Genomic DNA, 16,211 nt, shown 5'->3' on the forward strand with positions numbered 1-16,211 from the left:
AGACAATTTTGGCAGCTGTCCACGCCAAAATGGTTCGTGAATATTCGAGAATATTTATCTTTTGAAGGAATTTTCTGATCGAAAATAGGGCCACGAAAAATTTAAGATTTTTAAATTGAATTGTTTTAAAAGCGCTTCTAAAACTTCTTTGTTCTTTGCTAATATTTTTAGGGTTAAAAAATGCAAAAACACTCTTGCAGAGCTGTGCAATATTTTTTTTTAAATATAATAATGATAAACAGATTTCAATCATTTTTTCTTCGTTTTTTTTTTTATTTGATATTGAAGTGTATAAAAAAACATACATGATACATTTGTTTTAATTTTTGAAAAATATTTGCAACGGTCTCTATTTTTAATCTGACGATTTTGCTTACATTTTTTTCCTTTTTGAAGAACGATTTTATCCCTCAAATTTAACCTGAAAAAAACAACACTTTTACCCATTGCATCCTTGCTTATTTACTCATTCTTTTTATTCTATGTTTCGAAAAAAATAGCATTCAATTTGAAAGATACGGACATTATTTGAAATTGAATTCAGTTTTCTTCAGCACATGGTAGCCAATAATCCAAGTTTTGTCATAGAGGACCCAGTTTTCGCCCTGCTCCAGTTTTCGCCCACCTACTGGATTTAATCTGTATTTTGCAAACTCATACCGTTTTTTGGTTGAATTCATTATGCAGGTTTACATATTCATTCATTTCTAGTACTAATTGAAACTTTCCTAATAAATTTCTATTGTTTATTAAGTTTTTATAAGCATTTCAAAAAAAGCCTTACTGCAGCCGCCATATTTTTGTCTATTTAGACTACAGCGGGTAATAATGTTAATGAGGGAAAACAACTTATTTTGTCCGAAAATAATGTGAAATAATGATTCATTAGTTCACTGTATGTCTGAATTTCATGAAAATCTAGTGATTTACCTGTTTTAAACGTTTACCAAAGGTTATTTCAATAAAATAAAGTGGGCGATTTCTGGGGTCATGAAAAAACATTCGATCCAATTTTCGACCAGGGCGAAATCTAGTATTGTGTTTTAAGATTTTATCTAGAACCAGTTTTCGTTTACCATAAAAACTTTTCTAATCGCAGCGAAATGTGCTTGAAAATATATTTGGAACATTCTAGATTATTTTTAAAGGTTAAATAAATAATCATTTTAATTACTTTCATTCATAAGGGGTTTTGGTTCAAATGTTGTAAAAGTTTACTGGTACATAGGAGAACAAATTAAGCAGAGGATGGAGAAGTAGTTACACATGTGCTTTAATATTTTTATTAAGAGGTACTCGATGTTTTATATTGAGTCAATTCGGGAGCAAATGACCCATAGGGTTAAAGCTCCCCTAACAAAATCAACAACAACATGGAGCTAATTGTGACTGTGTACCCTTATCTTGGGTGAACAGGGACACATGAGTTCTATCACACATTTTGATTCAGTCATATTTTTTTAGTGAGAACATGTTTTGGTTTTAGTTATACATAATAGACAGAGAATCTCAAAATAAGTAGGATATCTGAAAAAAAAACTCCTAGGATTTGTTGAACCTTAATTTATAATATGTACAGTATGTAAAAAAAGTATTTACACCCCTCGGGCACTATGCACATTTTGTGATTAAACATGTAAACAATTTAATGTTGACATAAACCTAGTACTACGTTTTGTTCAGAAACTTATGCCGAACATTTTGCTGCAAAAAGCTCATGAAAAGATGTTTTCTATAAAAAGTTATATAACAAATACTAATACAAAAATAAATAAGGTGCAAAAAAAGTTTGTACACCTTTCGAAAAATTAACATAAATAAAGTTATTTGTTGACAAATCACCATAAATCCAGTCTCCGAACTCCAAATAGGCATCCTTGACTGATTAAAAATATAATTTGGATTGAATACAAAGACCCCCAGAACGGTGTTATACCCACTCCAGAATGTTTATTTATCAATTCTATGGTAATATATTGACATTTAGTTAAATTTAAAGTTTGCAAAATTAAGTTTAGATAAGTTTTATATAGAATTTCAAGAGTTATGTAAACTTTTATACTAAGTAATTAGTAAACTTTATATTCAATCCAAATTATAATTTTAATCAGTCAATGATGCCTATTTGGAGTTGGGAGACTGGATTTATGGTGATTTGTCAACAAATAACTTTATTTATGTTAATTTTTCGAAAGGTGTACAAACTTTTTTTGCACCTTATTTATTTTTGTATTAGTATTTGTTATATAACTTTTTATAGAAAACATCTTTTCATGAGCTTTTTGCAGCAAAATGTTCGGCATGAGTTTCTGAACAAAACGTAGTACTAGGTTTATGTCAACATTAAATTGTTTACATGTTTAATCACAAAATGTGCATAGTGCCCGAGGGGTGTAAATACTTTTTTTACATACTGTACGACAAAATATGTGCACATCAATGAAATTTGGCTTCGGGAACATGTTGTGTATCAATAAGAGACCATATTTCCTTAGCTTTGTGTCATATAATTTCATTTGATTTCTTGATTTTTTTCGTGGGCGAAAACTGGTTCCAAGGGTGGGCGAAAATTAGATTTAGGGGGGCGAAAATAGGCTCTTCGGAGCACTTTATTAAAACGCAAAATTTTATCAAAAATGAACATGTAAATGATAAAAATCTTGTGGAAACTTAAAATCAAATAGTTTATCAACGTTCTACAACAAATAGAACCAAAAACCATTAATTGTCATCAAATTCTCATAAAATTTCCTAGATTGCCACTATAAAGTGGGCGATTTCTGGGTCCTCTACCCAATATTTCAATATATATTTAATATTAATATATAATATTTCATTTTTTTACGGAATGAAAAATGTTGTTTTTAGCCCGCGAAAATTTTTTTGTCGATACTCAATTTTTGAAAACAAATCTGGAGTTTTTTTTTTTTTTTTTAAAGGTCCAACAAACTAAATTTTCAGTTTTTGCTTTTTGGGTGTTTTTAATACCCTGACTCAAGGCGGTTTCAAAAACACCCAAAAAGCAAAAACTGAAAATTTGGTTTATTGGACCTTTTCACCTTTAGGCCGGGACCGTGGTGTAGGGGTAAGCGTGATTGCCTCTCACCCAGTCGGCCTGGGTTCGATCCCAGAAGGTCCCGGTGGCAAATTTTGAGACGAGATTTGTCTGATCACGCCTTAACCGGCTCCGTGGCTTAATGGTTACGGCTTCTGTCTCCCAAACAGAAGGTTTAGGGATCAAATCCCGGTCGGTACCTTTGAAATTTGGAATCAGGAATTTGAATATGAATAAAAACTAAAATGAATCAGGTGGGATTCGAACTCACACCTTGGGATTGGTGGTGGTCTGGGACGCTAAGCAGTCGGTCATCAGAAGGTTTACACTCTAGCAGTGAATTGATCCGTAGTGATGAAACATGTTATCTCTTCTTCTTATATTATAGGGACGTGGCGTTACATCGTGCTGCCATCTGGTGTTTTTAAGTGCAAGAGTGGAAAAGTGCTGAGTCATCGTCTAAAAATAGACGGCGTCCTATCTCGCCCAGCAAAATGAAGTCGATAAAGTAGTCGGTTTCGATGAGAAAAAGTGGAAAATGTGGTCTAAAAATAGCGACGCCATCCCCCTATTTCGTTCCCGCCAGGGTGGATTAATCGGTGAGTGCAGTGAACTCACAATCCAAAGGTTTCTGGTTGGTACTAGCAATATTTTGCGACACGTGGGCCAACAGCAATAAAGACAACTTCTATTTTTTACTCCGTTTCGACCAAAAAACTAAATCTGTCCTTTTAATTTCAAGATTCCGCATTTTGAGATTCGCCGGGATTTTCTATTATTCTAACGAATATAAAATTATTAAAACGTTTGTAACTTTCAGTCGCATTCAAAAAGTAAAATTCAAATTCTTTGATTTTTTTTTATCAAAACATATTACAAACAAGCACCGCGCGAAGAAACGTCAAACGCCACTTTCCGTTTCTGTACCTTTTCAGCTGCATGCCGCTAAAGAAAAATCATTTCGTGACCCTTTCCTTGACCGTTTCTTGGGCGTTTTTTTGTATGGAGTTTTGCGTTTCTTCCGATCTGCATATCAGCCTTTAAACTGAAAGATCAAAAAATATCATAGAAGTGTTTTTTTTTATTTCAGTGTGTTTTTCAGAAAGCTCTTCAAATTTGCTACAAGTTTACTTTGGCAACTTTTTGAAACGTTGCAACCGGTCCGTAATACAGCAATATTTAAATTACGAAATACAAAAAACTTTAAATGACTTACGGCCTTCTAAAATGTCATTCCATATACACATATACTGCGCGATACAAAGAAGGGAATCAATGCTGAGCTCCCCTGTCTCCTTTTTGTGAAAATGATGATGAAATCATTTCAAGACGTTAACATAAATTTCGAAGAATTCTCTAGCGAAGGCAATTTCGAAGCTTCCGAAGCAAAACTCAAACGGTTTGTACGATTTTTACAACAAACGAAAAACAAATTTTATTACCCCGTGCATTCGTTGACTTGCTCGTTAATAAAATAATATTTCTTGTAAAACTAGTGATAAACATTCGAATAAAATTAAAAAAAATAACTTATCGTTGATCATGACATGAAGCAGTCTTACGGCCGAAATTACGACAAATAATTATTTAAAAACCGAATTTGTATGATACGCTTTGGCCAATGCGCGGCTCAACTTTGAATTCGCGGGTGCACAATCTCTACAATTTTCCTACCTTCTTCTAAGACTGTTGTTGATACTGTTGTTGGTGCTGCTGTTGCGCCTGTTGAATCTGTTGCTGCAGGTGGAGCTGCGCTTGCAGTGCCTGCTGATGCCTCAGGTAGTTTTGATCGATGGGCGTAATGACAATTCCTTGGGGCGTCGCCGTCGCCCCCGGGTCGTGGTGCCTCACGTTGATGATGTTCTGGATGGGGGCGGTTCCGGCGGTCGCGGCCGCCGCTTGGTGGATTGGAATGATTTCGATTTGATTTTGAACGGGTAGAAACGACTGGCCGATTGGCCAGGCCGTGGTTATTGGGGTGAGGGTGGCCGTGCCTGGCGGGGCTGTTGCATGTTGGGCTTGGGTAGGTTGGTGAGAGGGGAACGCCGCCGGGACCAGTTGGCTGCTGTCGAAGGTTTGTACGGGGACCAGCACGGGCGTCCCGTTGTGCATGATGATCATGGTGGTCATGGTCGGGGTCGGGTTTGTTTGCTGTTGGTGCTGTATTGGGATGGTGGCTTGCTGCAGGTGCTGACCCGGGGTCAATGTTATGGTTTGAATCTGCGGCGCACTCTGCAGAACCGGAACCTTCTCGTGCGTTTCGTAGTGAGTGCGAGCATCTTCCAGCTGTTCGAACGCACTCGAACAAATCTTACAACTGTACGGACTAGCGTGACTGACTTCCTCGTGTTCCCGCAGGATCTCCTCGTTCGGAATGTACACGTCGCAAACGCAACACTCAACCGGCTGCTCGTAATCGTCCAGCTCGTCAAACTCGTCCTCTTCCGGCTCCGGCTCCGCATCACCTTGCTCTTCCGACGTTTCCACCTCTTCCTCATTCTCCCCGTCCTCCTCTTCATCCCCGTCACCACTCGCACCTTCCGCCACCGTCACAACCTGCTGCAGATGAATCTGTCCCAACTGCTGGTGCGGCTGCTGTTGTTGCTGAAGTTGCTGCTGTTGCACCGACAGCAATCCGGCGACCTCGGAAAAATCCCGCTGCTGATCGGCCAGCTGACCGCGCCGTATTCGGATCTTCGACTCGGGATCCTCGCTGACGCGAAACAGCGACCCCAGAGCGTCCATCTTCTTCATCTCCCGAGGGCGCACCTTCACGCAGTGATACCGCAGGTAGTGCGTCTGCAGACACTTGATGTTGGACGTCGTGTAGCTCGGGCAGCCCAGCTGGCAGCGGAGCGCCTGTGTGTGTTTGGCCCTCTTGTGAATGTTGAGCTTGTTCGTGTCGAAGAAGTACTTGCCGCAGTCCCGGCAGCTGTGGTGGTCCTCAAAGTGGTTCCGGATGTGGCCCAGCAGTTGCATCGTCTTGTTGAACACTTCGTGGCACAGTTTGCACTTGAAGCCCAGCCGGAGCCGCTGCTCGGAACCGTCCGTCACGACGCGAAAGTGCAGGACCATCTTTTCGATCTGAAAGTCCCGGAAGTTGGGAAAATCCTCCGGCAGCGAGGGCCGCGTGTTGTCCTCGGCCAGCACGTCCGGATCTTCCTCTTCGGCGAGGGTGTAATGCGATTGCATCTTATTTGAATATTTTTTTCACTTCTAATGTTTATGTTTTTCACTCGCCCGATCGTTACAAACACCCAAAATCCGATGTTTAACCCTTGATTCACACACCTCTCGAACGTTTTTCGACGAACTAACGTCCGCCCGCTTCCGATAATGCCATTTTTGATAGAAAATACCACTTTTTCATTGAAAATTGCACTAAATCCAAGCACTTGAAAATTCTAAACGCTGTGATTTGGCTATTTTTCACCGTTTTCACTCTTCTCCCTTTCGTCGCTGACATTTTGACAGAACGGGAATGTAAACAAAGCGCGAGAGAGGAGAAGTTTTATGGCAAAAATGGAACAAAATCTTTTTATGGTACGCTAATGAAACAAACAAGCAGACCTGAAACACGTATTATTTTTTTAAATACACTGAAAGCCCGACCATGGTAATTTTAAGAACATTTGATGAAAATGCTGCTTATTAAATTAACTGTGGCTTTTTGGTGGAAGTAAACGCAAATATGGTTAAATGTACCATGCTTCCACAAAATTGCATGGTAATAATAAGGAAATCATTATCATTCTCTCGATATTCGAGCCTCCAATTTGGTGGGTTAAAATTACCATACCGCTATCGACATAGTAAAACTGACTGTGTTAATCAGTCAATCCAAGCACGGAATGTTTTCAGCAAAAATACGTCGGTGCGTGTTTTCAATTTAACCCTACAATATGGTAGCAACTACCATGGTTGGGGTTTCAGTGTAGAGTCTTATAGCCATATGTCAGGTTTTATGTACAACACTCAAAAAATCTTTAACCACAGGGTTGCATGAAAACTCCGGTGGCAGATAATTTTCAATCCAGAACAACGTTTTACATGAATCATGCAACTGTCGCAGTGCATTCATGTCAACCCTACCTGATTTGCACGCAACCCTCACCCACACAACTAAAGTTGCGTGAAATTCATGCCTGAAAAATTGGAGGCGTGGCATGCAGTCATCTGTGTTTTGGTTCGCATGAAATTCTTGTCATATCCACATGGAAACTGCTATGGAAAAAAGTCACTAGCCTTTTCATGCAACATTGAAGTGAAAAATGATGGCGATGAACAAAGCTTTTGAGGTTGCGTGAAATTCCTGTCTGCAAATTTTGAGATGGGCCTGAAAGTCTGAGGACGGTCAGTTGGCTGCTGATTCTCATCAAAGTAACATTGTTTTTGTTTTCTTTCTGTTTGCGCCGGAACATTTCAGCGCTGTTTTTCGAAGTGAGATTTATTGATGCAATAGTAAGCATTTTCCCCATTATTTCGTCGTATTTTGCATAACTTTTTCATTTGCTTTTATCTAGGCCAGGAAAACCGAAGTTCCAGTGCAACAACGTCGGTGCAAATCACCGCAACATGGCCAAGCGTAACATAAAGCCGGTCCAGGACAAGAGAGTCAAACAAACCAGGAAGAAGGTAGGCACTGGTCGCGTCCGGCAGAAGGAGGATCGCTAAAGTGACCAGAGAGACTGACCCGCGTTCCGCAAAGGAGAACCAGGCGTGTGAGTGTGAGATTGTTCGTAGAAAATGCCTCCTACACCGGCAAACAAGGCAATTTGAGTATGTTGTGAATGTAGTGTGAAGTGAAAATGAAACGTTGTGTAAAAGTGATACATAAAATTTGGTGAATAAAAAAAGTTAAAAGACAACCCCTTTTTTCTTCCATAAAAAGACGAAAAAAAAAGAATTGTATACAAGTAATAAACCACAAGACTCTCGAAGCAACAACGCATGAAAATCCAGCGACCGACTACACTGCTGCGGTTGAATATCACGTTAATTTCCAATAAAAAGCACAGGACAATGTAGTAAAAGCTGCATGAAAGTCCCGTGAAATCCATCAGTGACCCATGCAAACTTGCTTTCTATGTGTGTGTCAGCTGGTTTTTGGTATGCATGAATTTCATGTCACAACCGCATGGGAATAGGTTTGGAAAAAAACCACATACCTTTTCATGCAGCACTGTGGTGAACAGTTTTTTGAGTGAACGGTATACACTGAAAGAAAGGCACATAGTAATGTCACATGTTTTGCACATGAATCTGCCCCATTCGACTTTGCATGTGAATGTCATGTGTAAATCACATAGAAATTTTTCATTTCACCACGCAGTAAATTCAAATGAAAAACACGTTAATTTCATGTGACGAACCACATGAATTTGGAAAGCTTTTCTCATAAATTTTCAATGATTTTTTTGTGGAAATCAAATGGTTTTCTGGTGGTGTTTAGGTGTCTTAAACAATTGATGGATTTTCTTTAAATAAATTTATTAAACGAATTCATTTTAATATAACGTTTATTTTTTTTTAATATTTTAGATTCGCAATGGACATTATGGACGGCCTACGGATCGAGAAGTGCTCGGCTAACTTGAGAGCCCTCTCAAAACAACTTGACCGTCGTGGTCCAGCAGGGAATAATATTTGAGCGCCTCGATGACAATGTATGGCCCAAACTTGAGCCACTTGTGGTAGATCCGCATAACACCGTCGGAACAGAGCTTAGCTTGCAACCTTTTAATCGGACTTGTAGCTATCAGGAGCAGATTCCGAAGATGACCGCTAGCCGGAATTTAGTTTTCTGAAAAAAATATTTAATCTGTATTAATTTCGAAAAAATCTTATTGTTTCCTTTCTTTTTTTCTTACCACCAGCGACAAAACTTAAATTCAAACCAAAATAATTTAAAGAACTCAGGAAATTTTGTCCCTAAATGAACATTTCACTACGGAGAGCAAATTTTGCTCCATCACCGTTCGTGGCCATCTTACTTATGAAGAAATTTTCGCCAACCACATTCAAAAACCAAAACATTTCAATCTAACGTGATTTTCACGTCAAAATCAAAGGAAATGACAAATGGGGCAGATCTAAGTGAAATTCATTTGAATCTAAAGTGAACTTCCTGCAAAAAATGGGTGAAAGGTTTTTCGCTAACGATCAGCTGATATCGATTGATTTTCACATCAATTTGACATGAAAAATTTTTATGGGTCAAAGGAAAAGCACGTGACTTTATCGTGTTGATTTTTTGAGACACTCACGTGAAATAACACTTGAGATTACTATGTTGGATTCTTTCAGTGTAAAAAACACGATTAAGTGCATCTCCAGCGCGGGTAGCAAACATCGAAGCAAATCAAATTTCCACCCGACGTCAACCCCACCACGGTACCTGTCGCGGTAGCAAATTTGCTCTCAGTTCTTCAGAATTTCACTTTGCTACCCGCTATTCTGCTGGTTTGCTACTGCGGCAAATGTAATGATGCACGAAAAACTGAATCATGCACGGAAAAAATTAAATTGTTTTTGTATGTTTATGTATGAACAATAAAAAATTAAAAGCAATAAAAAATTTAAATTAAAACAAAAATAAAAAAAATAAAAAGAATAAAACAAATACAAAAAATTAAAAAATTGAAAAAAAAAATCAAAAAATTAAAAAAATTCTAAAAATAAAAAAAAAAAGAAAAAAATAAAAAAAATTAAACTAAAAGAAAAAAAAATAAATACAACAAAAAAAAGTTTAAAAAAAATTAAAAAAAAAATTAAAGAAAATTAAAAACATTTAAAACAAATAAAAAAAATTAAAAAAATAAAAAAAAAATAAAAAATGACAAAATAAAAAATAAAAAAATATTTAAAAAAATTAAAATTGAAAAAAAATAAAAAAAAATAAAAAAAAAATTGAAAAAATTAACAAAAATTATAAAAAAAAAGAAAAAAAAAAATAAAACATTATAAAAAATAAAAACATTTCAAAAAAACTTAAAAACAATTTAAAAACTTAAAGACATTTAAGAGGCAGTATTTGTAAATATTGCTCGGTTTGTTCTAGAGGTCGTATCGAGGTGCTCCGATTTGGATGAAACTTTCAGCGTTTGTTTGTCTATGCATGAGATGAACTCATGCCAAATATGAGCCCTCTACGACAAAGGGAAGTGGGGTAAAATGGGCATCGAAGTTTGAGGTCCAAAAAACATAAAAAATCTTAAAATTGCTCGCATTTCCGTAAAAATCCATCATTTCCAACTCTCTTAGATGCATTTGAAAGGTCTTCTTTCTTGACTTTCGGAAAAACGATTCGTCGAATTATCTTGGAGTTTTAAAACCACAAAATAAAAATGTTTTTTTTTTTAATTTTTGAATTTTGGAATTTGAAAATTAATAGAATTTAAGAAATGTTGATTTATAAAATTAAAGAATTATAAAATCACAGAATTAAAAATATAGAATATTAAATAATTTAAAGATTTCTAAAATTTTAGAATAATTCTAACAAGCTTTATTGCTGTGAACAAGAATATCACAAATGTCGACGCCAACATTTTAAAAAGCACCATGTACACACCATCCTTTTTGAGAAAAACGCATTTGAATGTTGAGCATCCATTTTCAATTCCCATTTTAATATAAAAGCAAAATAAGATGTTCTAATGATAACAAACGATGAAAAACGTTGCTTTCATTGATACTTGATCATCCAAATTCAATAAAACATTATTTCCGTAATTTTATTTGAGAAAAACAAACATAACTTCTTTTGAAATCACCAACGTCTATATCACCCTGATGTCATTGAGGGGGGCGCTTTGTTATGATTCGTTTTTCTTCGCCGAATGTACATGGCGCTTTTTTCTTGTTGCTTTTTTTTCGTCACGAGGTTTATGCAGCCTTTGGTTTGACAGGTTGACAGGGCTATATAAACAGGGACTGCTGATGGCAGAGATTTTGTTTATGTTACTTTATTTAAAATCATGATTAAACAGACTTTACTGAAGTAACTTTTGCTCATTTTTGGTGGAGAGGTAGCTTATTAGAAGTACTTTCAGAATATACAATAACCCAGAAAGTGTCAAAATGTACATGATGCCTTTTGAAATGTTACCGTCGAATTATGTTAATTTGAAATTATGAAAATTTAGAAAATTTAGAATTCTACATTGATAGAATTTAAAATTCAAAAGAATTCAAGCAATGTTGATTTATCACAGAATCATAGAATAAAACACATAATTTCAGAGACAAGTACTCAGAGAATTAAAGAATTTTATAATTTTAGAGTTATAAACTTTTCTTGAGAGAATCTCATAATAAAAAAATAGGATTTCAGAATATAAATATTCAATAATTTAAGAATTTATGAATTTTTGAATTAGGCATTAAAAACCGTCAACTTTTTTAAGGGGAGATGGACTTTGGGACATAGACCCTTTTTTTAAATTTAAAACGCCCTCCCCTTTCCCCTTGTGAACAATGGTTCAAAATATTTTATGTATTGAGCATGGACAATCCTCTACCCACCCCCCTAAAGTGTCTACGTGATTTATGGATGGATTATTGAATCTGGACCGTTTCAAAATATTTTGAAAAGTCCCTAGTAGGTATACCTATAACAAAGAGAGTGCTTGTAATGAAAATCATTGCATTGTTGCTGATTTCCTTTTTTCACTTCCTGATTAATATTTAAAATGTATTTTTTAAACTAAATCGCTAAAATAAACCGAAAAAAAATATAATAATTTGGTAAATAAATCTCGTTCAAAAAAGCTGTGCTCTTCCCATTTTAAGATTTTGGCAATTTAATTTTTCCTTGGAACAACGTGTGCAAATCTTCTCTAAAATGCAATTTTCGTTAGGGATCGCATTTTAGTCGACATCCAAGTTATGATTCCTCACCTGGTACAAATTTGAATTAATTGTTTTTATTTTTCTTAATCAATTAAACGATTCATATCGCTGTAATCTAGACTGGTTTAATTCCAGGATATTTAGTAAATTGTATGTTATAAGAAATGAGTGATACAAAAATATCGTACCTTGTCAAACTGAAGAACTTTTTTTTAAATGAAGAAGTTCCCAGTAATTTCCACGCGCGTCCAGCGTAATGTCAAACGGTCAACGATCGCCATTATGGCGCATTTCTGCCATAATGGCCATTGTGTAATTTCCTTATCGACCATTAATTACTTCGGACATTCTGGCTACTTGGTGGTCGATTTTAACTGTCCAAACTCCCATAAACCCGCGCGACTTCTCAGAACAATGTGCCTGAACATCGCCATCGCCAACTTCCGGACCCGTAGGTATAGCGCGTAAAACGTGATGAGTACCGCACAGCGCGGAAATCACATGGCAGAACGACGACTTTAGCTAAAACCGCACGTCAAGAACTGGCTGGCTGTCTATCCCGCGGTGGGATGTTCCATATAGCGCTTCATACGTGGTACACTTACTTAACTTATAGCAGTATTTTTTTTCCTTCAATTAGGCTAACCCTCCCGCAAACATGTTTTTTTTTCGCCTGTTCCACTCGGTTGCCGCGGCCGCCCAGTAAAATGTACACCATTTCGTGCCTCGTTCATATAAAGTTAAACACCGCCGTCGGTGCTTCTTCCCCCCGAAATCTTCTGAGCCAGCTCATCAACCCGTAACGCACCGCCAAGTCTTCAGTCCCAAGTTGGGGGGTTCATTAGCAATTCGGCTCACGTGTTAATACTCACTCATGGGTATGCGGCGAGGTGCAGGAGGTTGGAGTTGGGGGCAATGCGCGCGGAACAACAGGAAGCAGCTGGACTTTTACAGGGGGTGGGTGGCACACGCCACCGTGTCGTTGGCTCGACCTCTCGAATGGGGGCCGGTCCAGGTCCCGGACAGGTTCACCAGTGATGCTTCTTGGAATCTTGGATCATTTCGGCAAATGTCAAACGCGCGCAGTCGACCATACTTTCGAAATGACCGTTGTGTTTTTGATTGATGGTCTTAAAAAGATTTGCATCTGTTTGTCTGTGGAAAAATTAAAACACGTAATTCTGAGGATGGCTGCTTGTATAATTTATACGTTTCTGTCTAATTTCACTCGTTGAGACTGTCTACTGCTGTTTTGATCCGCGCTGTTGAGTCTCCAGAACTTTATGGTTTTAGCCGCGTGCGCGACAACGACTGGTCATCGTGGAGGAAACGGCCGATTGTTGAAAAGTTTCCGGTCTTTGTAGACAACACATGCACACGGAAGGGTGAAATGGTTGATAGTTTATGACCGAGCCACGTAGCCCAGTGGTAACGCTTCCGCCTTGCAAGCGGTAGATCGGGGCTCAAATCCCGGCTCGGACCAACACAACTGGTGATCGTTTCTCTTTTGATTTCTTTTACTTAGTAAAGGGAAGGTAGTGTATCGTCACAAGCTGGACCTTAACAACGACACCTTAGGAAGGCGACCTATGGAATGTTAGCATTAACCTTCGTATGTTAACATTAGTTGAGTTAAAAACTGCAACTGAATCCGCTTTGTAAATGCCGGCCCCGATACTCTTCAAGGGTGTTCCCCTCAGGAACTGGGAAAGATTTACTTTTTTTATGATCAAAATTGTTGACGTATCGACAAATCGAAAGCATTACAATCTCAATGCCACCATCATACTCTCAATCCTAATCGGCTCTTCACTATTTTTTCAACTTTTTTGTTTGGTAGACTGTTTGCCCAGAAAATGCAAGGTGAATTAGCAATTGGCTACATTATTTACCCCAAAGTTAGAAGCATTTTCTGCTTGTACCCCCATGATCGCTTAATTCCTTGCACGTACTTTGCTCGACACTGTGTGAGAGCATTACAAAAATAAACCTGCACAAAGAATTCACTTAATCATGCCGACTTGTTGTTGCGCTGAATCAAAATGTATGTCAACAATTCGGTTACATTTTGTCACGATCTGTCTATAAAAACAAAACATAAACAAAAAGATTACACTGCTTTTTCAAAGTAGTAAGAGTTCTAAGAATTCGGATTGCGCGTGTGGTTTGATTGTTCATTGAAAGACAGTGCTTTTAATTTCAATATTTTATACAATTCCTCAGTGTGACTTTTATTTATTTATTTTTTGCTTTTTCACTTTTTCATAACTTTTTTTTATTTACGTTAAAATGTTGTGAAAAAATATTCTTTCTTTAGAGTTCTTCCAAGCAGCTTTTACAGAGGTGGGTGACTCACACCGCCGTGTCGTCAATTCGACCACTTGAAAGGGGGCAGTTCTAAATCCCGGGGTGGGGAGGTTCACCTTTGATAATTCTTCGAGTCTTGGATCATTTCACCAATTAGAGTGCTTACATTAGAGTAGAAAAAATATTTTCGCAAACTTACTCATTTAAATCATATTTTCATTCCCTGTAATAACAATTTGACTACCATTTTATTTTGAAGTTATTAGTAGGGATAGTGAAATTTTAATCCGCGAAATTTGGCTTTTTCCGCGAAATCCCGTGGAATTTTATGTTTGTGTAAAACTGTAACGATTATAATTTTATTAGTTTTCAATTGAAAAGCATTTGAAGAATTGTTCAGTTTTTTTCAGTTTCTTTTAGAAACTAACTAAATTTAGTAATATCTTCATTCGTTGCAATAAAAAATTTACCTGGTACTTTATTTGAAACGAATAAAATAAAAATAAAAAAACTATGTGGTTGATGCCTTCCCCACTTTTTACCAAAAATGGGTATATGAGTGGTTTCATCATTTTTTTAGATCCAGAAAAAAAGAACACAATGTATAACTTATGTGGTCATAACTCGAGACAGGGTTGCCAGATCTTCAATGTTTTGTACTCATTGGAAAGCCCTTTCAATTACCTAACCAACGATGGGTCGGATGATGGATCCGGACATAGTTTACATACATTTAAGTGAGATCCGGCTTCAAAAAAGTAAATAAATATCATTTAAGTGGTCATAACACGAGACAGGGTTGCCAGATCTTCAATGTCTTGGACTCTTTGGAAAGCCCTTTCAATTACCTAACCAAAGATGGGTCGGATGATGGATCCGAACATCGTTTACATGCATATAATTGAGATCCGGGTATCTGTGAAAACACATTTTTATACATAACTTTTGAACTACTTATCGAACAATTCAATAGCGATGTATGGGACCCTAAACCAAGTCGAATGCAACTGATTCGATCAAAATCGGTTCAGCCAGTGCTGAGAAAACTCAGTGAGAATTTTGGTCACATACATACATACACACACACATACACACACATAGACATTTGTTCAGTTTTCGATTCTGAGTAGATATGTATACATGAAGGTGGGTCTAGGAGCTTTTAGTAGAAAGTTCATTTTAAGAGCAGGATTATAGCCTTACCTCAGTGAGGAAGGCAAAAAGTAAAATGAAGAGTATTTCTTTAGAACTTCTAAAAATATTTCAGATTTTTTTTTACTTTTTTACTACTTTTTAATGTTTTCTATTCTTAAAAATTTCGACTTCGTTACAAATTACATTATTTTTGCCAATTGATTTTAAATTTAATTTTTAATGAGTGAGATGAAAACTTTAAAATTTATTTTTTATGTGCTAAATGTCGCAGAAAATTCAAATTATTTTTCTCTTTTTGGCTGGACAAGATTGTGAAATCTTGCTTTGATATTGAATTTAATAAAATGTAAAATGATAAAACAGAAGCAAATAAGCGAAAACATTTTAGCATTTAAGCAGTTCAGTAAATGAGAATACGCATGCCCTACATTTGGTTTCAAAAATATATATAGAGCTCATCTATAAACCAGGTAGAAACTTATTTGAAAATTAGAAGGATTTTTTTTTGTTACGTTCAAATTTAGTGAAGATTTTTTTTATTTTATTGAAGAATAACAAATAGTTAAGCATAAAAAGTAGTTTTTGTGATTTAAACATAAGATTTTGAGAGTTATTTTAACTTTTTTCACGTTCCGCGAAATTTGCGTGAAATTTTGTGTTTCGAAATTGAGGTCCCCGTGAAATTTGCAATTTTCAAGCGTGAAAAATCACTAAGCCAGGTTATTAGGAACATTGAAATTGGATTTACTTAAGATTGAATAAATATTAGCTTATTTCTTTTACTTTTATTTTTTTTTGAATTTTCACAAAATTTTAAAATTTGGTTCAATAATTCTCATAA

General features: G+C 36.5%; 3 protein-coding genes across 4 annotated transcripts in view; 2 read left to right on the forward strand and 1 right to left on the reverse strand.

Moving 5' to 3' along the window:
- LOC120431017 (clavesin-2-like) overlaps window positions 1–16,211 on the forward strand; it is a 292,456-nt gene that overhangs the window by 205,715 nt on the left and 70,530 nt on the right. The gene's annotated exons all lie outside the window — the stretch shown is intronic.
- LOC120431313 (protein Star) overlaps window positions 1–16,211 on the forward strand; it is a 236,535-nt gene that overhangs the window by 108,916 nt on the left and 111,408 nt on the right. The window lies entirely within an intron of this gene.
- On the reverse strand, window positions 4,387–6,521 carry LOC120431363 (zinc finger protein 236-like). The gene has a single exon (XM_039596495.2). The coding sequence runs from the start codon at window positions 6,245–6,247 to the stop codon at window positions 4,736–4,738; it is 1,512 nt and encodes a 503-aa protein (XP_039452429.1). The 5' UTR covers window positions 6,248–6,521; the 3' UTR covers window positions 4,387–4,735.

This window comes from Culex pipiens, chromosome 2 (assembly GCF_016801865.2).
Source record: "Culex pipiens pallens isolate TS chromosome 2, TS_CPP_V2, whole genome shotgun sequence".
Lineage (NCBI taxonomy): Eukaryota > Metazoa > Arthropoda > Insecta > Diptera > Culicidae > Culex > Culex pipiens.

Coding starts and splice junctions, on each gene's coding strand:
- LOC120431363 (XM_039596495.2), bottom strand. CDS start 6,247: ATGCAATCGCATTACACCCTCGCCGAAGAGGAAGATCCGGACGTGCTG.